The sequence below is a fragment of the Meles meles genome, chromosome 20 (genome assembly GCF_922984935.1).
Source record: "Meles meles chromosome 20, mMelMel3.1 paternal haplotype, whole genome shotgun sequence".
In the NCBI taxonomy this organism is placed as follows: domain Eukaryota; kingdom Metazoa; phylum Chordata; class Mammalia; order Carnivora; family Mustelidae; genus Meles; species Meles meles.
The window spans coordinates 765,330-789,478 of record NC_060085.1 but is presented as its reverse complement, the minus strand read 5'-3'; the positions used below and the strand labels follow the sequence as shown (position 1 = coordinate 789,478).

Here is a 24,149-nt window from a genome sequence, read left to right as displayed (position 1 = left end):
TTTCTAATCCAAACGCACTTGTCTTTATTCAAACCAGGGTCCAACTGGTCAGTGGGGACGCCCTGACACCACGTGTGCGCGCGTGCGGCTGACAAGGCCTCCCTGTCCCTGGTGCAGGGGCGGGCGCGGGGTGGGCGCCTGCAGAGGCTGGGCGGGCGCAGCCCCCACAGCGCACCGGCCAACGGCACCGGCAGGTCAGTCGACAAAAGCAAGGAATAAACAAAAAAAAACAAAACACGCTCAGTAGACTTCTTCTGTAAGCTCCCAGAGTTTCCGGGCCAACGAGCCCAACCCTCAAAGCCCGGAGGGGGGGCTGGGAACGCCCTCTCCGCCACCAGCGCCGACGGAAACCCTGCTTTTTAAATTAAAAAATAAGCCAGTATACATCGTAGAAAATTTCTCTTAAAAATCTCACAATTTGTAAATGTATATTTTTTCTTTAACATAAAAGTTTACAATATATGGTAAAACAAAAGGCTCAGGAAAATAATTTCAAAAAAAAGGAAGAAAAAGAAACCTGAAGTTTTGAATTAAAGCTGAAGACTTTTTTTTTTTTAAACCCTGTTGTTGAACCAGTGACTTTTTTTTATTGTGCTGATGGGTTAGAGAAAGAAATATGTTTAAAAACTTCAGTCCAGACACCCACCGCCGCCTCCAAAAGCCTCTCGCCCCCCTCCCCCCGCCGTCGAGTCGCTATTTTTCTGCCAAGTTTGTGATTGTCACGAGTTCACAAGTTCTAAATCCTGGGTCTCAGCCGCCCTGACGTCCGCAAGGTGCCGGCCAGCTAGCGTCGGTACGGGTGGAACCCTTGCACGTTGTGGTTCTGACCTCGTCCAAAGCCACTGCCACCGGCGGGGGGGCCCCCCGAGCCTGGCACCGAGGGGCCCCCGTAGGAGGGGGGCTGCTGGCTGGGGTCTGAGAAGCCCTGTCCGAAGCCAGCCAAGTCCTGTCCGTAACCTGCAGGGAAAAAGCCTGGTGAGCCGGGGCCGGACAGCAGCTCTGAGCCCGCGGCTGAGGAGGGGTCCGCACCTGCACAGCCCAGCCTGCTCCCCCACAGGACCCCGACCGTCTCCGCACAGAAGGAAAAGCAGCTCAGAGAACCCTAGGACCCCCTGGTCTGTCCCATCCGTCTCCGGCCTCGCCTCCCCACCCGTTCCCAAGGACCCGCAGGCTGGGCCCTGGCGGCCCATCTGAGCCCCTGCAAACCTCTGAGCTTGGAGACGGAAGCACCTGGCCTGGCTGGTGGCCGGAGGGCTTCTAGGAAGTTTGAGTGCAATGCACGGGAAACGGACACAGCCCCCAGATTCTAAGAAAATGTCAGACTAGTGCCAGGCCTTCCCCCGACCCCCGCCAGACCTGAGACAGTCCTCCCTGCAGAGTTGACCCGAGCCGGCAGCGCCGGCAGCACCGGCAGGGGCGGGTGGAGTGCCCGACGCCGGGCAGGAGTGCCCCGCAGGGAACATGCGGGCAGAGACTGCCAGGGCCGGGCAGGTCCCCCCACCCCCCCACCCCCAAACAGGACCTAGACCCTGCACTGCGGACCTCAAAAGGCACGGGAGGCACTTCCGGAAAGGGGACCGGCACCAGACTGCACACCGGGATGCGGGAGTGTCCTGGGGCCCCAGGGTCCCCGTGTCCCGGCAGAGGGTGTGCGAAGGCACAGGGTGCCTGGGGCCGTGGGGCTGTGGCCTGTCAAGAGCCTCGCCCCGGCAAGGGCCCCATCCCGAGGGCACCGCCGGGTCCACCCCCACCCCGGGCCGGCCGCTGCCTGGGTGCAGGCCGAGTGGGGGCCGTGGAGGAGGAGGAGCCACGTACCTAGGCCACATCACTGCTCAGCCTGACCATAAGAGTGTAAACAAAGTATGGGCCCGAAGCCCGACGGGTCTGGAGAATAGGTACCCAGGCCTGGCAAGAGACGAGACCAGGGTGACTACCCCAGGGCAGCCTCAGCAGAGGGGCGGGGCCACGCTGGCGGGCGGCACACCCCCACCCAGGGCTGCTCAAGCCCATCACATCCTGCTTCGGGGGTGGGGGGCGGGGGCGGCAGACAGCCGAGGTGCTTGGGGACCATGGCCAGCCACAGTGCCGGGGGACAAGACTGCATGACGCTGGGCAGCCGGGAGCAGACAGCCGGGGACGACACCCAACCCGCAGACACTGCGGCCTGGGGCTGAGTGACGCTGTGGAACCATGGGCTAAGGCTGTGGCTCCCGCAGGAGTCCTGGGAGGCCTGGCGACAGGCGGTCCCACCCACGTGGCCCAGCAGAGGCGGCAGGAGACCCCCGGACACCTGGCCCAACCCTGTCCTCACGTGAGCTCCGCCCACACAGGCCACAGGTCGCCACGCTGCAGACCCCAGGCTCAGAAGCACCTCCTCTGCAACCAGCCACTCGCTCGCGGGAGGCCCACAGTAACGGCCCAGGCAGCGCCTGCCGCCGACCAGAGCCACGAACCCAGGGGGCCCACAGGTGCCCGCCCCGCACTCTGCACTCGGAAGAAAACAAGACAACCAAGGAACAGGGAGAGGTGTCCCGAGAGGCCCCGTGCCATCCTCCTAGGGGCCCTGTCACAGCTTCGGGTTCCCAAACCCACGGGCCCTGGACCACTGGCTGCACGATCGATGTTTTTCTAAGACTAGTTTCCTAGCCAAAACCCAAGAAACCAAAACCTGCTCGTGTTCACTCTGCTTGAGCCTGCACAAGAAGCCCCTGCCGAGCGGGGTCCCCGCCACATTCGCGCTGGCGGGGAGGAAGGCCAGAGGTTGGGGGGGCGGGGGGGGGGAGGCCAGAGGGGGCGGGGCCAGGCCCCGGGCCCTGGGCCTCGCCGGCAGGTCTCCTACTCACCGTACTGACTATAGGGGAAGTCCGGCTGGGCCGTCGGAGGCTTGCTCATGTCCGGGGCGGCCTGAGACGGAGGCGGAGGGAAAGCCAGAGGGGCTGCCCCTGGAGTGGCAGGTGGAGGAGGGACCCCTGGCGGGGCGAACTGATCCGGTGGGGGAGGGGGAGGCCCATAGCCGAAGCCTGCGAACAGACAGGAGAGACAGACACAGCGCCTGACCGCAGCTGCCCACACGACTTCCTGCCGGGACCCACCGAGCGGCCAGGCCTTGAGGATGTCCCTAGGGTGGGCCTGGGGCAGCCTGTCGACCCCCAACAGCCAGTGTTAGGCAGAGACCCCACAGGCAGTGGTGTGAAAAGGACAAAACCCGCCTGCCAGCACCGGCTCCCACACAGCAAGCCTTCTGCTCTGTCCTGCGGCTCGACAGCCCGTTTCTATCCACCTGCCTTCTGGTCAGAACCAGACACGGTCCAGGCCAGCGAGAGACACACCTCTTCCACGAGGAGCCACGCGGCCGTCCCGTGGCCTGACCCAAGCCAGGGTGCACCGGGACAGAACCCGCCCTCCTAAGCCCTCCCCAGCAAGACTGTGGGACCAGCAAGGCCGGCCGCGTGGCGCACAGCAGTGACAGCCATCAGCCACGGCGCACAGGCGAGGGTTTCCTGTCACTGCCGAGGACCCAGCCGCCAGGCGGGTGCCCCAGCACGGAGCTGAGCACAGACCAGAGCTCCTGAGCACTCAGGCCCCCTCAGCGGAGTCACATCAGGTCCAGACGCCCCAGCAAGGGGCACACTCCCCTCGCGCGACAGCTGTGCCGCACACGGCCCTCCGGCAAAGGGACCAGGACGGGCAGCAGCCCAGTCACGTGCCCCAAGCCAGCGCCAGGCACAGGCTGCAAGGTGCATGTCTGGGGGGGGCCCAGCCCGGCTCCAGGGGCCCGCAGGACTTACTGAACTGTGGGGGGGCACCGTAGCCCTGTGGGAAGCCCTGAGGAGGGGGGAACCCTCCGGGAGGGGTGGACACGATGTACGAGGTGAACGGCGGGGGCGGCGGGGGCGCTCCTCTCCCCGCAGGCGGCGGTCCGTAGCCACCTGGAACGCAGGAGCGGAGGGATGGGGGAGGGCGCAGGACACGGCTCCCGGCCGCCCCCCCCGCTGCAGATTCCGCTCTCTCCGGGGCCCGGAGACAAGGACTTACCAATTGCCTGTCCTGCTGGAACCCACATTCCTAAACAGGAAAACAAAGAGGGTGGTGGGTGTCCAGTCCACAACCCAGACGAGCCACGGACGCTCCCCCGGCGGCTCTCGCTCTACTGGCAAAGCCCTCCCAGAAACAGCCTCCAGGGGCCTGGCATCCTGCCGTACTGCGGGCACAGGAGGACGTCCCGGCCTCGAGGAAGGTGTCCGAGGAGACACTGGGCAAGGGGCTACCACTCTCTTCTCCAAGGGAAGGCTCTCCCGGACAGCCCTGGTCTGCCGTTCAGGCGGCCCCAGCTCCTCAACAGAGCCCGTCAGAAAGGGTGAAGGGGACACCCATGGACTAGGGGCTCAGAGGCACGGGTGGGACATCAGGCTGGGTGGTGGGACCCCTGGGCCGGCTCCCAGCCCAGGGCTAGTGAGCAGGAGCTTCTGGTCTCAGTGACTGGTCTCCCGCGGCTGCACTCGGGTCCCCCCCAACAAAGACCTTCTTTCACGGCAAGCGAGCAAAGTGGGGGGCGGCAGAGGCAGACGGAGGAGGAGACCTCCCGCGGAGCAGGGAGCCCAACGTGGGACTCAATTCCAGGGCCCCAGGATCATGACCTGAGCTGAAGGCAGACACTTAACGACTAAGCCACCCCGGCGCCCCTGGCTGTGTTTTATTTTGGAAAAAAAAATGTTTTAAAAAAGACAATCTGTGAGCTTTGGCTGGTGCGGGGTTAGGGGGCGGGCCAGGTGCCTCCGGGTGCAGACTGACCCGCCTAGCCTCCTCCGGCCCCTCCCTGGACACAGTTTCTAAAGGAGGCGGAGGCTATCAGATCCTGTTCTGGGGGCCCTGGGAACCTCAACCCTTCTGCCAGGCTGACCTTAAACCATCCTGCTGACCTTCACAGAGGCCCTGACGGCCCGGCCCAGCTAGCTTCAGCCCAGAGCCCAGGGGGCAGGAGCAGATTCAGAAGGTCCAAGAGGCGGGACCCTGTGCTTGCTTCCAGCCAGGCCAAAGCCTCAGTCTCCCTCCAAGCATCTTATCTGAGCCTCTGAGACGGCCAGGCCAGGCCCACCTCCCTCCGTCCTCGCCGAGAAGTCTGCTGTCGGCCCACTGTCGGGGCAGAGACGGCTGCTGTGGTGCGGCAGCTGCTGGGGGCGACGGCGGCAGGGACGGATTCCCGGAGCCACCAGGGCCTCTCACTGCCCGCTCAGACCTGTGCGGCCCTCCTCCACAGCATGACCCGTGGGGCAAAGACACTCACACAGCCCAGCGGGTCACAGGAAGAGAAAGCCATCTGCCCAAACCACAGGTGGGGAGCCTGGCTGGGACCCAAGCACACCGCCGAGGGTCACAGCATGCTCAAGGTGGACCAGGTGAGGCCACGGAAACTGTGAGCAGGCTGGACAGTGCCCCTCTGGGGCTTGCCGGAAGGTCTGGGTGCCAACAGGTACCCAGCACAGATCCCGCGTGTGGCCCCTGCGGCCGGACGGGGAGGGACCCCACCTCTGCCTTCACGTGGTCCCTCAGGGGCTTGTGCGCCTGTCTGGTCATCACGTCCCACCTCTGCGGTGAGTCTGCTACCCCCTGGCTCAGGACCCTGGCCTGCACGCAGGTCTCCCTGAAGGGGGCCGCCTGGGGGTGTGACCCGGTCTAGGCGCTGGAGCCTTACCTTGCGGGCCGTATCCTTGCTGCCACGTGGGTGGGGGCTGGCCTGCCCAGCCATTGGCAGCACTGGGCACGACCCGACTGCCCCACTGGCTGGCACCTGGCTGTCCCGGCGCTTGGCTTTTGCTGTCCCGTGGCTCAGCCCGTTTAACTTCCACCTAGACAAATGAAGCTCTGGTTTAGGGAGATGCCAAGGGTCCTGGACCCCCTTCCCTTCAGACACACCCTCAAATAAGTTACGACTACACTTAGCATCTTATTATGACTTAAAACTAAATACTTAACTATAAACCTTATTTAGGCCAGTAATCTTTTCTTTAAAAATTTATAGCTTTTTTTTTTCTTTTTTGCTTAAAACGTGTTTCTCAGGTACAATAGGTGCAACCGTAAGCTGGGTAAGCCCGCCGCTGCAGAGCGTGGGCTGAAGGCCGAGGACCCTCAGAGCTTTGTGGGACAAGGGTCTTTCAGTCAAGGTGGAAGGACGACTTTCTCCTTCGATGGCCTCATCACCCCAGGGACACAGAGCCCAGGCCTCTCCAGGGCCCCAGTGTGGCCGGAGCCGGACGCTATCCGAGCTCCGCGGAGAGGATGGACGGACCTCAGCTAGGAGGAGCCGGGCCCACAGACTCACGGGCCCCTCCAGAGTCCCCCCACCCTGCCTAGGCTTTAAGCTCATACCTGAGAAACACAGTTGCTTTACTTAGGTTTTTTATTTAAAATGTCTAATGGAAGATAAAGACTTACCTTCCCCAGGCTAACGCTTAAAGAATCTCAGTTAACTCAAAATAATGTCAGAGGGAATGGATGTGGTAAGAGAATCTTACATTACATCTAACAAAAAAAGTAAACAAACATGCAATAAAATGGACATTTGAATCAGTAAGCAATCTTCATACTGTGTTAGGTCGGCAGCCCTGGACCCTTCCTCTTTTGGACGCTGTCGGGAGCCGCAGCCCCGGGGACGGGCGCAGCGGGAGCGAGTGTGCGCGCCCCACTGGCACTGGGCACTGTGGCGGCCAGCAGCCCCCCCCCCCCCCCCTGCAGGGTTTAGGTGCGGGCAGACTGACAGTCCAAGGTCCCCCAATTACAGGGCTGCCTCAGCATCTGCGTCTCCAACTTTTTTTCTTTAGTGATAAATTTTAACGAGAAGGAAGACAATAAATCCACTCGGAGTCATCCTTGGGGTCTCACAGGCTGGTGCGCTAAGCATTATGTATCCCGAATTCCATCAGTTCTGCTCGGGGCCCCTTCCTGCCGGAGAACAGGAGACGGCACGGGGGCACAAAGACCCCACCTTCCTGATGCCCCAAGGACACCCCAAGGATAGGAACAAGATCCCCGTCAGCTCAAGGCCATGTGGCAGCCGGACCAAATGAACAGTCCACATGCTCTCCTTAAGGGAATCTGGTTTCCGCTTACAAAGCAAAGCAAGGCGGCCCTTGCACCTTTTCTGCCCGATTTTTACCCTCTTCCTATCAGCGCGGGGTGCAGCCACTTGCACTCTGGCCTTAATGAGAACTGGGCCCGGGCCCCTTAGGGAGGTGAAGCCCCACCGAGAACCCGAGGGCCTGCCGTGCCTCGCCCGCCCGTGAAGGTCGGGCACTGGGAAAAGGGCGAGGCTGGGGCTGCTGCCCGCTGGGCTCCCACGGGCGTGCGTCTTGCTCTAGAAGCTGAGCCCACACCCAGGAGCCATCTCAGTCCCCACTCGGTGCTCCGTGCGGACCAGACTCAGACACCGATGCGTCCTACAAAACCGGGGTGGCGCCGGCCGCCTGGAGACGGGTGCTTGGCAGCCTTTCTGCCCCTAGGGCAGGACCAGGCCTCCTCCAAGTTTTCAATGTTACAGTACCTTAAAGGATTGAACGTGGACTCCTCTGAACTGGTGTTCGTAACTGGCACGCATCCCTGAAATCCGCACACTAATTTTAAACTAAAAGCTTCAATGAACGCTGGAGCGAGATTTGTGTGTACTGCTTAATCAGGTTCAAACAGAATCAATTAAGCCTGCAACCAAACCTCAGGCACCTCGATGTAAAAATAGCTCCACGCGGCCGTGTTTACCGCGTGCAGGGAGCGGGCTGTGGGGCTGGGCCGGGAATGCTGGAGAGGTAGGAAGCTCGTGGTGCCTCAGTCCCTCCACAGGACCCTAACGACAAAAACGGGGCCGCTCTCGTCCCAGGGGCGGGGCAGGGCAGGGCAGGGCAGCGGGAACCAGGACATGCCTGCTGCCTGCGAGGCGACCATGGGGACCGCTGGGGGGGGGGCTGTACAAGGGCAGAGACAGGAATCCTGCACCAACGGGGGCCCGAGCCTCTCGCTAACTCTCAGAGACCCCACCCTGCAGACCCTCTCCCAAAGATCTGTTTTAGAGGGGACTCCCCCCGAGCCCCGGGGGCCCCGGGAGAGGAGGAGCGGGCGCGGGCTGACCCTGCCCGCCGCGGCGGCGGCAACACAGTATGAAGACGACACCGGAGGTCACTTGGCCGCATGGAGCTAAGTGCCACCGAGAGCATGTGGCTGCGGCCGGAGTTCCACATAAGTGACCCAAGTAGAGGAAAACCAATCCTTCAGGATGTTTACGTCTCTTTCAGTTTGACACGGACCCTGTTGTCACAGGTCCACTGCCCACCGCGCGGCACGGGGTGGCAGGAGGCAATTGGAATGCGGGACAGACATCTGAAGGAGTGGTCGCTGAAACCAAGCCTGAGGCAACCTGCAATTTCACTGGAGGCCAGCCCAGGGGGCCCCCGCAGACCGTGCCCCTCAGCCGGGGGGCCACCCCCACCCCCCACCCCAAAACCGGTCCCGGCGGATCCAGAGCGAGGGGCTCCGGGAGCAGCGCCGGCGAGACGGAGACGCCACGCCGCAGGCAGGAGCCCTCGGGCAGGACGGGAACCCGCACTTCTGCAGGAACAGCGCCCGAGCCCACCCAGCCCTACGTCCCAGGCCCTTTTTCTGCTCAGGAATTGTCGTTTCCAGTGAAATCCCTAAGTTGCCTAAAACTTGGTTTGGTCTTAAGGTAAAATAAAACTACAACTACACACTTTTTTGCCCATGATGTCGTGAAAATGCATGTTGACAGCCTGGTCCACTGATTGTTCGTCCTCGAAAGTAATAAATCCAAAACCTAGCCAACGACGAAGAGTGAATCAAGGTAGCAGGGCGTTGTGACACAAAACAGGATGATGAACAGTATCAGGGCCGGGCCGAGGGGGCACCCAAGGGTTTCAGGGAAGCTGAGTGTGTGCGGCGGCAGGGCCGGGCCGAGCCGGTGGTGGAGCCGGGGCTCCCCGTGGAGACACGCTGGGAAACGCCCCCCCCCCCCCGGGGGGGGGGGGGCTGGCCTCTGAGGGAGGCGCAGCCTGGGCAGGAGAGGCCCGGAGCGTGGAGCGCCCTGGAACGGGCCGCGGCGCACCCCTGCGAGCAGGGCAGCGGCCGCGAGCTCCGCCTGGGCGAGACGGGGTACGTGCGTGGGTGCGCGGTTGCTTTTCTGAAACCCGGGAGTCTCCCCCTCGGCTTGCAATTCGCTTTGCGACTAGGTCTGACGGCAGCCGTGTTCACGGTTCTAGCGCGCCGACCAGACTGCGGCGTCTACAGTTAGTGCCTCGCTAAGCTTAGCCAACGCCGTTGGATAAGCCCAAGGAGTCCCGTCCGAGTCACACACGTATGCATACAGGTGTCTACCTCACGGACCTACGCACAAGGTACACAGAGATACAGGCCACAACGGGGTCCAGCAGCTCCAACTCTGCTGGCAGCAAGAGCAGGAGGGCACTAGGTCGTCAGAAAGAGAATTTTCCAGGGAAAAAAATTTAGCGTTTCCCAAACACAAGTGGCAGTATAAACGAAGTTTGGTCGGTCCGGGGGAGAGTGGCCGCCCGGCTACCGTGGCGTGTCTGGTCCTCAGTCGGCTGCACTGTGTCCCCGGGGCCCGACTGACTAAGCGTGAGAGGCGGCACGCGGCAGGCAGCTGCCGGCAGAGCCGGGGGACGAGGGTGGCCGCGGGGAAGGGCCGAAGGGGGCACGGGGGTGCCGGCGGCGGCACAGCAGACCCTCCCCAGCCGATGGCCGGAGCCCAGGTCAGGCCTGCGCCTGCCAGGGCCTCCAAGGGCTGCGGGGCCGGAGCGGGCAGGGATGGGGCATTGATCGGGAAGGGGCGGCCAAGGCCGAGGCCTCTCAGCTGCGGGACAGGGATGCTGGGGCTGCAGCCACCGGGCGGGGGGTGGGGGGTGGGGGGTGGGGGGTGGGATGGGACCGCAGGCACGACGTGGGGCCGGGGGAGAGACAGCTCAGCTCCGAAACTGGGGGATGCCAGAACAGCAGGGAGGGACACCCAGGACTCTGGAGGCCTGACGTGCCCCTGCGCGCGTGTCTGAGCGTGACTATGCACACGCTCACGCGAGACTCTGCACACGGCATGAGGGCAGGGGTGGAGTCGCGGCTGCAGAAGGATGGTGGCAAGACACAGGGAAGGAGACAGCAGCGGGAGTCAGGCCGGGCCGGAGAGGAAGGTGGGAGGTGAGCAAAGGCAGTGGCCAGGGCGAGGGGCGAGGTCAGGGCTTCACTGTCCCCAGCAAGACACATGCAGAACCCTCGGGACAAGGACAGGGACACTGTCTCAGGTCAGCGGAGAGGGAGGAGGGAGGCAGAGGCCTGGAAAAGACCTGGGAAGGGGAGAAAGCAGGATGACCTCTCTGGGACGCCCCTCTAGCCCATGGGGGGGTGCCTACCATCACTGCCCCCCTCTGCTGGCCTCGTGCTCGCAGGGACCCTCAAAGCCCGACGTGGAGGACATTGTGAGCTCCCACGGGAACATGGGCCCCAAGGTCAAGCCCAAAGCGCTCTCCCCGCCAGCTCCTCCTGCCTGCACCCCCAGCCCACGGCGAGGCCTCAGGGCGCCGAAGGGGGGGGGTGAGTCTAAGAGCGGCCCTCAGGACCCCCACGCCCTGCAGTTTCACGAGACCGGAGGCGAATGGTGGAACACGACATGGGGAATGAACAGCACGTTAGAAAGTTAACATTTTCTCCAAGTGCAGGAGTGAGTGTCTGCAGCCACAGGGCTCGCGCGGTCCGTTACAGCGCGAGAGGCGGTGAGTCTCGGGTGGGGAGCCCCGGGGCGGGGCGTCTAGGGACGCATCTGTCTGTCAAGAGACGACATCACCACTGAGGGAGCGGCCAGAAACACACTGAAACTTCGTTTACACCCCACTGGAGCGAAGCCCGCTCCCTCCTCTGACTGCGGGACTGGCCTGTACCTGTGTGACATAATTTAGCACCTGGAGAAGAGAAATCTAAAGAGATATCGTTAATCACAAACAATTCACAGAGAGAAAAGGAAAAACAACTTACTTAACGTTACTGTACTTTACTACGAGACACTTAAGTACGTCACTAAGCATGTATGTCTACGTTAAAGTTAAGCTAAGACTTAACAGCTTAATCGACATGGAGTGCGGATACGTCACTTATCATGGAGGGAGAGAAGGATGAAGTTCAAATGGCAAACTATTCTCCAGCATGGCGGGCGCACGCGGCGGCGGCGCCGGCTCTGCGCGCGGGGGCCTCCGACGGGGCTGGGGCAGAGGCTGCGCGGCGCCCGGACGCCAGGCCGGCTCGCGCAGCCGGTCCCCAAGCGGCGGATGAACCCAAACAGATGGGCGGGCACAAGCAGCAGCAGCCACAAAAATAAAATTGCAAAAATAATAATAATCAACAATAATAAAAAAGGGCACGGAAATCGGGTGCCTGCTGTCCCAGCGCCACAAAGCAGCTGGGACGCGCGGGTGCGGGTAGCTCCCGGAAGCTCCCAGGGATGCCTGAGACGGCTCCTCACTCTCCTCCCGCTGCCCCACGGTCTTAGGGGAAACAAGAAACAAGAAAAACAGGAAAAAAGCATGGGATGGAAAAGAAAGTCCACGTTCAAGCCGAGCTGGGGCAGACCTAGCCTGACGCCGCGGAATGAGACCTGCCTGGGCAGGGGCCCCAAGTGGGACACGGCCCTGAGGGTCAAGGGCCCCATGAGAAAAGCAGTAAATCTCTCAGTACACGTTTAGAAACAGACCATATCGAAATTCAAGTCGGGCTGTAAAAACTTCAAAAGAACGAGCCAAAAACACCCGGGGACGTCTGACCTTGGGAAGCAGACAGGCTGGGGCTGCACAGGAAGGGCCTGCGTTTGAATCGTGTCTCCAAACCCCCCTTCTCTGCGGCAAGCTCGCTACCACCACCTAATTGTGAAATAGTTTGCCATCTGAAGGGGAAAGTCAAGGACAAACTCCATCTCCTTTACCTCGAGGCCTCTGCTTCTCCGCGTCGTAGATCATAACCACTTCTGTGACCTGCAAGAGAGACGGGTGTTCGAGAACCCGGGCGCCACGGGCAGGCGCGAGCACATCCCGCTGCCACAAGACTCCTGAGGCAAAGGACCGCTGGGGGCGTCTCCAGATGTTCCCCAGGGAGGCCCCGAGGCACAAGGCCGGACTCCTGGGGTTTGAGGCCTGGGACTCAGGGGACCCGAAGGAGGCCAAGGGGAGGCCAGGGGACCCGAAGGAGGCTGCTTCTGCCCCGAGTGCTCACGGGGAGGCGCGTGGACATCCGAGGCACCGGCCCCACACTGCAGTTGCAGGACCGCAGCATGCCCTTCCATTCTCAGACAAAAACCAAGGCCTGGATGGCGGGACAGGACCCAGAGCTCTGGTGCTCGGCCGCACGCTCCGAGACCATCCAGCTGCCCCGCACTCGGCTGGGCACTCCCCGCAGGGGTCCGCCCCGCCAGCAGCCCCCTCCCCGGGGCCCCTGGCTCACCAAGCGCCCTTCGGCACACGCTCCGGCCCAGGTCCTCCGCATACTCGGGCACCACCCCCGACAAGCAGGTGGCAGTGGGCAACAGGGCTGTCCCACCATCGGGGGTGCGGCCCGGTGGGCGCCTGGGGAGACCCTGTGCCTTTGCCTCAGATGACTGGACGGCCCCCCACGAGCCTGCTCGCCAGCCCCCGTCGTCTGCCTGCTCTACTAGAACGGAGTCTCCTGGAGGAGCCCAGGTAACTCTAACCCCCCATAAGAGTCTGAACAATTTCAGCCTCTTGAGAAACAACCGGCCTTGGGAGAAGGTCTGCTGTCACTGAGCAAACGCTGAGCAGGAGACACACGCCTGGCCGGGGAGCGCCAGGCCAGCTCCCTCCAGGCCGCCGGACCTGGGCTAGGGTTCTCCTCGCCTTCGCGGCCGCACCGCCCACCCCACAAGACACAGCAGGCGGGTTCCCCCAGACGAGCCGAACCCTGCTTCTCCGACACCTCGGAGTGCTCCCCACCATGCCGCTCACAACCTACGAGAGGGCCTTCCACACCGGCCTGGCAAGCGTCCGCTGGCCCGAAAAAGCAGTAGATGCGCCCCGGGCTCCGGCTTGCTCTGGGGGAGACACAGGCCCAGAGGACAGAGCCGCCAGGTGCCACCGGGCTCCACCGCTCCCGCCCGGACCCGCCGTGCTCTGGCGCAGGGACGACTCACCACTCCGAATTTCTTGAAGTATTCCCTGAGCTCTGTCTCACCACAATTGTGAGGAATCCCACCGACAAATATTTTATTTGATTTACTGTTATCGCTCCTGGGTCCTTTCTGCTGTTTCAAGAAGGAAACGACGGTTAGTCGGTGTGGGGAACCCCCACGATGCTCCCCGTGGGGAGGCTGTGACGCACGCCGCACTGGGCTTAAGACCCAGCCCAAAGCCAGACCGAAGCCCTCCAAAAACCAACCAAAGAGAATCAGCGAACTGTCCTAACCCTTCTTCCGCCTTCCTCCGGGACCCGCGGTGACAGGGGTCCAGCACAGCCACCAGAACGCATGCGCAGAGCGAGGGGCGGGTCCCGTGGCGAGTTCCAAGTCACAACAGCGAGGGCAGGAATCTCTACCGTCCCCGAGGAAGGGCTGAGCGGGGTGGCTGGCTCAACGGAGACCAGCAGTTTTCCGGGGCTAACCAAAGAGGACGACGGGCGGTTCCCCCACGCCTCGCCTGACCCCCAGTGACCCCACCCTCTGGGGGGAGGGCCTCGCACCTTGGAGGCAAACACTCGCCCGAGCTCATCCCTTGTGGATAGAGGCGGCCCAGAACCTCGGCTCCTGCTCCCAGGACGCCGCCTCCCCCTGACCCCTCACACCGTCTTTCCTGTCCAGAGCTCCCGGGCGCACTAGCTCCAACGTCCCTGGACCAACGCCACAGGAGTCTGGGGGCGGGCAAGGGTCTCCCGGGTACACTTAGGGCTCAAACTCCATCAAGAGTCTGCTTTGTCTCGGCAAGGCTGCCGAGAGACTAAAGGACACGAGGAACCGGAGAATGTAAATGCGGAACAGCAGAGTGAACAGCGTGAACAGCAGAGCCACGGAAGCCGCTGAGAATGACCCCAGAGCCACAGGGCCCGTGCGGACACAGCAGGGGCGGGAGCCGCTGCCGACACTCCCGCTGCGGGGACAGGCCTTGCGTGCGAGCACGTGGTTTCAGGAGATACCGCTCCAGCGCCCAGGAGTGGCCAACCCGAGACGGGCCGGAACAGAGACGACCAGGAAAATGTCAACAACTGATGGGCCTAGGCCATGTGCTTAGGTGTCTGATGTACTACTTTACGGATTTTTCCAAACTTCCCAAAAAGTTTCCCAATAGAAAACTGGGAAAATAAAAACGATTTCAAGGGTCTGAAGCCCCTGTCTACCAGCAGTGGTTGGATCTTGCTAGAAATTCAGGTTCTGGGGCCCTGGCCCAGACACACCGACCAGACGTCTGCCCTGCCTGCAGCCCAGCTCTGGCCAGGTCCGTCTGCCGGGACAACGGAGTCCCGGATGATGGTCCTCTCCGGGTCTGCTGGGTTGGGGAAGGGGAGGGCGGGTGACGGCACACAGAGGAGGGTCTGCTCCCACAGGCTCCGCATCAGGGGCCGCACAGCTTCCAGAGAGCCCCTGCGGAGCCCCCACACTGGCGGATTCTGAACCAGCTGTTCCAAGCAGCAGGCGCTCAGACCCGGCCGACTGACCCGACCTGGCCAGGAGCGGGGACCAGGGGGCGCGCTGACACCGCCCCCTCCCCGGGCACAGTGGGAGCCAGCAGGGAGGAGAAAATGGAACTTCCGCGAACAGGTGTGGGAGGCCTTTTCCTTGTTTCCAAGGTAGACTAGGAAGAATGTTCTTGGCTACGAAGTAAAACACACGCCCACTGGACAGAGTCAAGCAACTGCGTGCCGCTCCAGCAGCAAAGCGACCCGCTGCCCTCGAGGGCCACGGGCAGAACACCAGGCGGGGGGGGGGGGGGGCGCACGTCCCCTCCTGCGGGGCCAGGACACCGGTCAGAGGCCGCCCTGCCCAGCCCAGCCCTTACCCATCCTTCCTTGGGCCGCGTCCTCTCCGGCTGCATCCCTCGAGGCGTGCATGGCTTCGGGTCGATCTGCAGAAGTTTCAAAGGAGTCAGTTGTGACTACGAAGCCACCTTCTCTAGAAGAGGTGTCCGCACAGCAAACAAGCCCCTGCTCCCAGTCACTTCACCCCAAATCCAGGCCCTACTGCCCCCTCCGGCCTCAGCCCAGAGCTCCAGCCCTCTGAGCCTGCCCCGCTAACCTGCTCCCTCCCGGGAACACCCGCCAGGCCCAGCCGCAGAGGCAAGCTGACGGGGCAGCGTGCGGCGGGGCGGAGGGACGGGGGACGCGGACTCCAGGGAAGGCCACTTACGTTCCGGCCGTCTAGTGTGTGTGGTCTGCTGGCCAGCACCGTCCCCACACAGTTCGGGTCTTTAAATTTGACAAACCCAAAGCCTCGAGACTGGTTGGTGGTTTTATCTTTCATGATCACACAGTCTACAACTTCTCCATATTGGGAAAAGTAGCTGCGTAGAGTCTCTGCTCGGAGATTGGGACAAAAACACACACACACACACACCGAGTGTTAAGCACTGGCCCCGCTGGTGTCCCAAGCACACAGGCTTGCAGCTCCCCGTTCTGCAGCCTGACCTGGAAAGTGTGGAACCAACCCCTTGTCGACTGGCTCAGCAGATAACTGGGGGGGGGGAGGGGGAAGGGGAAGACGGTCCAGGACAGGAGACCCACGGGAAAGGACAGGTTCTGAACACGGACGCATCACGTCTTCCCAAGGAGTGGAACGGGTGCAACTGACCGCCGCAGCGGCCGAAGGCATCAGGGACTGCTCAGTGACCGCCAGGAATGCCAGTTCCCACAAGCTGCTTCCTCCTGAGCCGGAGCTCAGGGTTGGCGCCAGCAAGCCCCCAGCACACCCCGCACAGAAGCGGGCCCCCGCCCTCCAAAGCCCCCCAACTCCGCCGACACATGAGGACGGCTCCGGGTCAGGTGCCCTCCCTCCCCGGGATCCAAGACAACAGTAAGTCAAGAATCAAAGAAAACAAGCAAAACCCAAAGTAACAGCGAGACGCATTCACACGACTTGAAGACCAAGGTCAGAAGCCTGTCTGCGGTGCCTGGCACGCAGCCGGTCCCCGCCACCTACCTTGGGTGGTGCTCCAGTCAAGACCGCCCACGAAGAGCTTCCTGCAATTCAACAAGAAAACGTTCAGGGTCGAGACAGTTCCACTCCGCCGTGCCAGCCATCTGCCCCGCCCCCGCCCGAAGCTCGGAGCTGCTGCCTTGTGTCAAGATCACGGCAATGACACATGTCCGCCTCAACCATCGCCCGGCCTCGTCAGCTACAGACACAAAACCGACGCCAACACTGGCCAAGACGGTGGCGAGGAGCGTTGCAACACGTCAGCAAAGACGACATGCTCACTGCGCAACCCAGTGAGAAACCGAGACCTTGTGAAATGGACCAACAGGAGCCCCAAACCACAGGGGCCTCTGGGCGGGGTCACAGGGCACACTGCCCCAGCGCTCCTGCAAATCGTGTGGCCGTGGGAATCGAGGTCTAAAGGCACCTGCGACAAACAGCCTGACCGGGGGGCAGGATGCTCTAGGGAAAAGCGTCAGGTACCTTCCATGTGGTCATGAGGAAGGACCCACTAATCACTGGACGGTCCCTGGAGCCCCCGACTCAGCACCAGAGCCCCGTCCCACGTCTCCCACCCCGCGGCAGCTGGAACTGTCCTTTCAGGCCGACACGAGAACTTTCCAGAGGAACCGCACTGTTGCCCCAGTGGCCAACCCGCCTCTCTTCTGCCCGGGACGCCCCTCGGGCAGCTCCAGACCCGCAGAACCCTCCCACTTCCCCCCGCCCCGGGGAGGGGCTCCGCACCCACAGGCCACAGGGCAGTATCCACCTGCCCCCCGCCCCTGGACTGGCCAGGCCTGAAGTGAACCAAAGCGCCGGCACAGAAAGGAGACGGCCCATGTGCTGGGGCTATTCCAGCCTCGCTGCGGCCAAGCTCATTTGCGTCTCCAAGAGGCACAGGCCCCTCAGACAGAACTCGGGCCACCCACAACCTGGGAGGGGTCCGTGACCGCAGAGGTGGGGGAAGGGGCCACGAGCACTGTCACACGCAGAGGGGGACCGGATGCTAACCGGCAAGGGCTTCAGACGCCAGCATGTGCCCGAGGCTCCGTCCCTGTCTGAGACTTAGGGTCCCGCGGTCCCCCTGTCTGGAGCCGACCACGCCACACTCAGCCTGAAGACAAAAAGTCCCCCGCAAGCCATCAAGGAACAGGGAGCCCTGTCCTCCACCCCAGGACACACCCCTTCGAGGCAGCCGGCGCACCTGTCACCCCGCTGCATCCGGGGACTCGAGCCGGGCAGGGCACCTCCCACAGGCAGCAGGACCTCCGGGCCTTGCTCCCACTCCAGCCTCTTTGCCGGGCAGGGCCTTCTGAATTCAGTGTGTGAGAAACACTGGCCCTGCCACGGTGGGCCGGGCCAAGGAGGGGTGGGGACAGGTACCCCTGGCCGAGGCCACACTCACGGGGCTGTGCGGGCCGCAGAGGCCGCTCTGTGAGGACAGGCTCCCGGAACGTGCTGATCAAGCAGCGGAGGGAAGCTCACACTCGGGGCTCATCAGCTGAAACTCGTGTCTCCTACGCACCCTCAAAATCAGGCCAGGCTTCCTCCCGCCTGCAAACAATCCCAGGAGAGAGGGGCCCCCCGCGGCCAGCCAGGGTGCTGCCCCAGCACGCTGGGTCTCAGGCCCCACCCGCCCTTGCAGGGCCGGGCACCCAGCAGAGGCGCAGGCAGCAGACGACTGAAGGCCCCAGGGCTGGATGGCGCCGCGAGGAGCTGCCTGTTTGCCCACTCCTTGCCCACAGGAAAGGACGCGGGTTTGCCGTGGAAAAGCAGATTCATGCAGGAAAAAGACTCCTCCAGCCTTCTCAAGCACCGAAACCTGATTCACTGAGACAAATGCCAGCCCCCGTCTAGCGTGCACCCAACCAAACAGAAGGCCGCACGCAGGTGCCCTCCCAAGCAGCCCAGTCCTCCAGCCCCCGCCCACCTACGGACGAAGGAACTCGTCCGACCAGTCCAGGTTCCACCCCTCACGGAAATGCCAAAATCTGGCACCGAGGAGAAAAGACCAGACACACCACCATCCACGTGAGGGACAAGGCCGAACTGCCCCACGGACTGGGCAGTGCGAGGCCAGCAGCACCGCGCCCTCGTTTCCCCGTTGTGCTGCGCTGACTTCACAGAGGGCTCCAGGTCTCAGAAGAGGGCACACACCCAAGCATCCGCCTGAAGGCTCCCGGGGCTCCTGTCCCTCCCACTACATCCCACGAGTGGCACCCAACGCACGGGAGGGGCGCCCGCCGCAGGGGGACGTCAGCGCTGAGCTGGCGGGGAAAGAGAACCTGGCTTCTCGGGTCACTATTTCGCTCTGGCCCACAAGTCTGAAGTTACAGAAAGTCCTCAGCTACGAGAGATCTTCATGACCGAGGAACAACAGGATCTCCCTGGCCCCTGGCCCTGGGCTCTCTGAGCTGCACACCCGGGGCACCTTCGCGGCCGCTCCCCCGTCTGTAGGGGGAGAGCGAGCGCCCCGAGCCTCCAGGCGGCACCACTAGCTGCTGTACCCGTTCCCAGCTCCTCTGCTCCCCCTCCGGGGGCGGACATCCCCCAGGGCCACATGCGGGAGCCATAAGGTTCCGGAGGTCCCTGGAGGCCACCTCTGAGCCCCAGCACGGAGCCCCAACTCTGAGCCCTGAGACTATGGGGCCTTCGGCAGGACTAGCCAGGAGCAGCTCCGTCGCGGCGCAGGCAGCAAAACCGCGGGCGGTCACCGCAGACGCGTGGGCAAGCCTGGCACAGGGCGGGGGACTGAGCGGCCAGCCAGCAGCCCTGCGGCGGCCCAGAAGGACCCGAGGGGCGCCGCACGCACCTCAGGCCTGGACAGGACCCTGCGGACTAAGGGCCCAGCTGACCGCGTGCACCCCACTCCCAGCCCTCCCCTGCTCTTGAGGGTGCGAGAGTCATGACTCAGCTGACGCTGAGAGTCACGGGCCCCCCCCAATTCCCAAACCCCACAAACCACCAAGGGGGCCTCCTGGCTCCATCAGGCCCTGCCAGGTGACCCAGCGTCAGGTTCCTGAGGAGGAACGGGCAATGCCCCTACCAGGAGGGCCCAGGAGAGGTGGCTCCCAGGGCCCACGCCGACAGCAGGTGCTAGCGACTCCCTCCTGGAGGGTCTCTGCGCAAGCGCCCGCCTGCCCCCGCCCGCCAGGCTGGACAGCCCCGTGGAGGACAGTGCGGTGCCGCTCGGCGCGCCTCAGGGCAGTCCCCCGCTGCGCAGGCCGGGGAGCAGACCTCCAGCGGCCTCCCTGGCCCCGGCCAGCCACGGCGGCTCTGCCCCCTCCCAGCGTGCAGGCAGCCTTCAGAAAGTGCCACCTCGCCTGGGAGGCAGCGGCAGGGCACGGCTTGGCTCCGGAGGCCCAGAAGCCAAGGGCCAGGGCCGAGCGCAGCCGCTCCGCCAACGGCTCTTCTGCCCGAGGCGCCCAGCGCAGAGCCGAGTCTGCGCCGTCCTGCCCCTCTGGGGAGGTCGCCCCAGAACCGGATCTCCCTAAGCATGAGCTTGTCTGCCTGCAGAGAAGGAAGCAGCTCTAGAGCGAGGCACACGGCACGGGCCCGGCAGCCGCCCCACAGCAGCAGACGCCAAGTCCTGGGGCTTGGGCCCTGCCCGCAGCAGCTCAGGCTGACCCCCTGCCAGCAAGGGGAGCTCGTCCCCTCCCAGACCACTGTGGGGGGCCGGTCAAGGGGCGCCTGCAAGAGAAAAGCCCAGGACGCCCTGGTGCCTGGCAGGAACTCCCGCCACCCTCAGCCTCCCCCCCACCTGCCCTCCCCAGGCAGGACGCGTGACCCCCGGCAGCACTCCCCGGTACTGGGCAAAAACCTCAGTCGAACAAGGGACCTCCTGTTGAAGACACGCCTCGCCATTCTGAGAGAGTGGGACGCGCGGCACAAGGACAGTCACCCTGCGAAGGCAGTCTAGCCTCTCATGGACCGTGTGGCCATATCCACGGTCGTGCCTGGCCCTGATCCCCTACAAGGGCCGCACCAGCCCACCAGGAGCACGGACTCCCAGCTCCGGCACATCCTAGGGGTGACCCTGGACAAGTCTCCTGCCCTTCTAAGCCTCGGTCTGTCCGGCTCAGAGAAGGGTTTGACTTGGGGCATGAAGTCCTGGCCTGGTACCCAGCAGGTGCCCCAGGAAGGGCGTTCCCCGCGAGCGCCCCTGGAGGAACGGCTGCCGCAGAGCAGGCACGTCACCCAGGGAAAGTGCTCGACCCACGGCCAGCACTGGAGACAGAAGTAGTGACCCAGAGCACCTCCCAATGCCACGGTCAACGTTACAGGCGCCAAACTCGTTCCCACTATAGCAAACAAGCCCTAAACCATGGGAGCAAGAGGCAGGGATGCCTGGGGACCCCGGCAGAAAAGAGCAGATGTGCCCAAACAGGTGTCTCATCTGCCAGAGGCTACTGGGGAGTGTCTGGGGACACAACCGGGGGTGCTCCTAGCTCCGAGTGGGGGGCCTCAGGGATGGCGCTCAGCCCCCACAGCTCCCGGGATGCCCCAAACGTCAGCACTGCTGGGGAGAGACTGTCCAAACCGCAGAAGAGCAGCACCTCCACCTTCGACCCCCGGACGTCTCCGTCACCCTCTCCGCGGCAAGAACCTCTCTGAACCCAGCCACGAGGACCCCTTCCACCTCCCAGGCACTCAGACAAAACAGACATTTACCAAGGGGCTTGTGCCGGGGCCGGCTGGGCTGCTGGGACGGGGGGAGAGGGCAGGCTTCCAGCTCCGGCAGGCGGGGGTTCCCGCCACCTCCCGGCACCTGCTCTCACAGGGACCCGCGTGCTGCTGCTTTCTCTCCACGGAGCCCAGCCTTCCCCAGGGACTCTTCCCTCGACGGTGTCCCGCTGGCCCTGCCGTACTAGCAGCACACACGGTAACATCTTCCCGAGCCGCTCAGCTCCTCCACACACGCCAGCGGCCCCGGAGGCCGGTGGCACAAGACGCCTGGATCCTAACGGGAACCGACCCCGCGGCACTGCGCACACCCGCAAGAGGCCCACCCGAGACCGGGGTCTGGGCCCCTGCGGGCCTGTGCCGGTGCCAGCTCCCGAGCCCCAGTCGAGAGGCCCTTCCAAGTCGCCCTCCCAAGATCATGGCACAGGAACGAGGACAGAATGCCCAACCCCCCCAAGCAAGGTGAGTGCCTGTCGTTGCCCCCCCACCCCTCTGGCCCCAAGGGAGGTTATCAGCGTGTCACACATCTGCCACATGGGGCCCCACGTGACCCTGGTGCTCCTATCAGCCCTCTGCCCTCCAGACCCAGCCCTCCCTCTGCTCTGGCTGATTTGTGACAATCGGCACGATGGAAACGCCAACTAAAACCACCGGTCTCCGCCAACTTCCTCTCTCCCGCCAGACTTCCCGGGGACCGCTGAGCCGGCTTTGGTACAGCCCAGACTCGGTGACGCTCTTCCCTGGAAGACTCCAACGCAGAAGGACAACCCCTCACTGGACGGCGCCCCACGCGTCCACGCGCTTCCTGAGGCCCTGCCCCTGCACCCACACACGCGGTTCCTGTTAGAGAGAGGGGAGCAGCCCTTCCCGCCTGTGAAATGCTCCCTCGGGAGTCACTCGGACGAGGCTGACCACAGACCCAACGAGGGAGACCGGAGATGAAGAGGCATGTCGTCAGAGATCATTCGGACCTGTCACGGCCCGCCAACATCTCCCATCACCTGGATCTGGGCACCACACTCGCTCCCACGTGGTCACCACGCACAGTCGGCAACCGCGTTCTGCTCAGGAAACGGAACCCAGCGGGGTCACCGGACTGTCCTAGGACAGCCAAGCAGAGCACGGAGATCAAAGTGGACCCTGGAGGCCCACATCAACAGACCAGAGACAAGGACCCTGTACAAAACAGAAACCGGTCAACAGTTTTTAGCAATAGACTTCCACCTGCAAAGCAACTCAAAGTTTCTGGACACCGGACATCTACGACGTTAGAAGTCCGGCGATCTGGGCGGATGCGCAAGCGTGGGGAGGGGAACGCGGCCAGCCAGGATACGCGACCCGCTGCTAGCTCCACGGCGTCCCCAGGCTGCCTCTGCAGACCCAGGCTTGGATCCCTGCGGCACACCTCGGGGGTCTCCAGGCCCCCTTCCCTCCTGAGCTTCGTCTGCTCTCCCTGCTGAGAGAAAGGCAGTGCAACGCCGGAACACCGCAGCCCTGCACTCTGGAAGGCCGCGCCACAGGGATGCCGCGGGCCGGCGAGCTCACCAACAGGCTCTGCCTCACTTTCTCCCTATACCCTGGTTTCCCGTCAGAAGGGCTGCAACTTTTCACCCACGTAACACAAAGAACGCCGTCTCCCAGGCCCCGGACACGCTCTTTAAAGCAAGCCAGACTAGCAGTTCGGGGTCCTGCTCCGGGTGCCCGAGGGTGAGTGGTTTCGGAAGGGGGAGTCCACGGAAGGCATTTTACGTGCACGGCCCTAACCGGGAGCTGGGGGCCCTGGGAGGCCAGTCATCCCCCACCAGCCACCAAGCACCCGAGCGCAGGGAAAAGCATACACGAGGCCCCAGAACCCCAGCCCCAAACTGCACGGAAAAACGGAACCATAAAGCCCGGCCGACAGCACGGGGCCGCGCTCCGCAAAGAAAACCAGACCACGCCCCTCAAGCAGGCAGAAACGGATTCCGAGCCCCTCCGGGACCCCCCGCTCACACCTCGGCTCCGACGCAGCGAGAACTCCGCTGTGGTCAAGGGGCGAGCCCTCGCCAGGTCCGCCCGGGAGGTACCTTCCCCCTTTCTTTCCAATCCGGCCGCTCGGCGCGGGCGCCAGCCGGAAGGGGCTCCAGCTGCAGACCCCCGGCAGATGGTCGGGGCGCCCAGCGCTCGGCGGCGGCCCGGGGGCCGGACCCACGTGACGGCGGCCCTGGCCCCGGGTCCGCGCACCGTCCTTGTTCTTCGCACCCCGGGAGGGGGCTCAGAGCGGCCGCGGGCGAGCCGCCGCCCGCGGGGCAGAAGTTGCGCGGCCGCACAGCCGGCAGGGCCGAGGCCGGGACCGCCACGTGCGCCGCCCCGCCAAGTTGGTGCGCGGGCTGGGGGGAGTCCCGGGGCCCCGGTGAAGCCCGGCACCCAGGCGGCCGGGGCGCCCCGCGGCCCCTGCTTGCCGTTCCAGATCCACCCCCCGCGGGAAGTCCACTCGCCGAGGGGCACCCGGCGTCCCAGAGCCCCCCGGCTCCCTTTCCGGGTCCTCCTCGCGCAGGAGGCGGCGGCGGTCCCCCCGGACGCTCCCAGGCTCCGCTCGGGGTCCCCCGCCACAAACCCGGGCGCGGGGGCGACAGCACGGCCCGGGCCCCCAGGCTGCCCGCTGCCCCGACGGGAGAGCCGCGCGCGGCGGCGACGGGGACGCCCTGACCGCCCCCCCCGCCACAGTCCGGCTCCCGGGCCGGGGCCCCCCCCACCGGGCCCTCCCAGAGCCGCCCCGGCCAGGAAGCGGCGGGACGCGGACTCCCGGGCTCGCTCCCGCTCGCCGCCCCCCGGCCCCGGCGGTCCCGGCGGCGGTCCCCGGCCCCCCCGAGCGCCGGCCCCAGCGCGGCCCGCCGGCGTGACCTTGACGGGGGCCGGGGCGGCGTCTGGGCGGCGGCGGCGCAGGCCGGCGCGTCCTCACCCGATCTCGTCGGCGCCCGAGTTGTTCATGGCGGCGGCGCTCGGCGTCCCGGGCCCCCTGGCTCGCTCCCGCCTCCGGAAGGTCACCGGCCCCGGCGCCCTCCCCACAGCCGCGGCCCGGATCTGCGCAACGGCGGCGGCCGCGCTGCCTCCTCCCCTCAGCGCCAACGGTCACCGCGCGCCCCCGCGCCCGCGCCGCCGCCCTGCGCACGCCCGGGCGCGCTCCCGCACGGGGCCTCCGGGGGCGGGGCCAGGGGTGCGCCCGCCGGAGTGCGTGCCTGCGTGCGCGCCTGCGTGCGGTGTCGCCGCTCGGCGGCCTGGCTCCTGCGCGGCGAACGGTGTC

General features: G+C 64.3%; 1 protein-coding gene across 4 annotated transcripts; it reads right to left on the bottom strand.

Annotated features, from left to right (window-relative positions):
* On the bottom strand, nucleotides 1–24,015 carry DAZAP1 (DAZ associated protein 1). Of its 4 annotated transcripts, none has more exons than XM_045989750.1 (12): nucleotides 23,808–24,015; nucleotides 16,187–16,227; nucleotides 15,398–15,564; nucleotides 15,051–15,116; nucleotides 13,196–13,303; nucleotides 11,978–12,026; nucleotides 8,733–8,815; nucleotides 5,693–5,846; nucleotides 4,036–4,065; nucleotides 3,789–3,929; nucleotides 2,844–3,020; nucleotides 1–957 (listed from the first exon to the last, which is right to left on the bottom strand). In XM_045989750.1, the coding sequence occupies exons 1-12, from the start codon at nucleotides 23,834–23,836 to the stop codon at nucleotides 785–787; spliced, it is 1,218 nt and encodes a 405-aa protein (XP_045845706.1). In that variant the 5' UTR covers nucleotides 23,837–24,015; the 3' UTR covers nucleotides 1–784. The 4 variants fall into 4 exon arrangements, with proteins under 4 accessions (XP_045845706.1, XP_045845705.1, XP_045845708.1 ...); XM_045989749.1 differs by having other exon boundaries at nucleotides 13,196–13,306; nucleotides 23,808–24,014; XM_045989751.1 differs by lacking the exon at nucleotides 1–957 and adding an exon at nucleotides 1,799–1,905 and having other exon boundaries at nucleotides 13,196–13,306.
* Nucleotides 24,016–24,149: the final 134 nt, after the last annotated feature.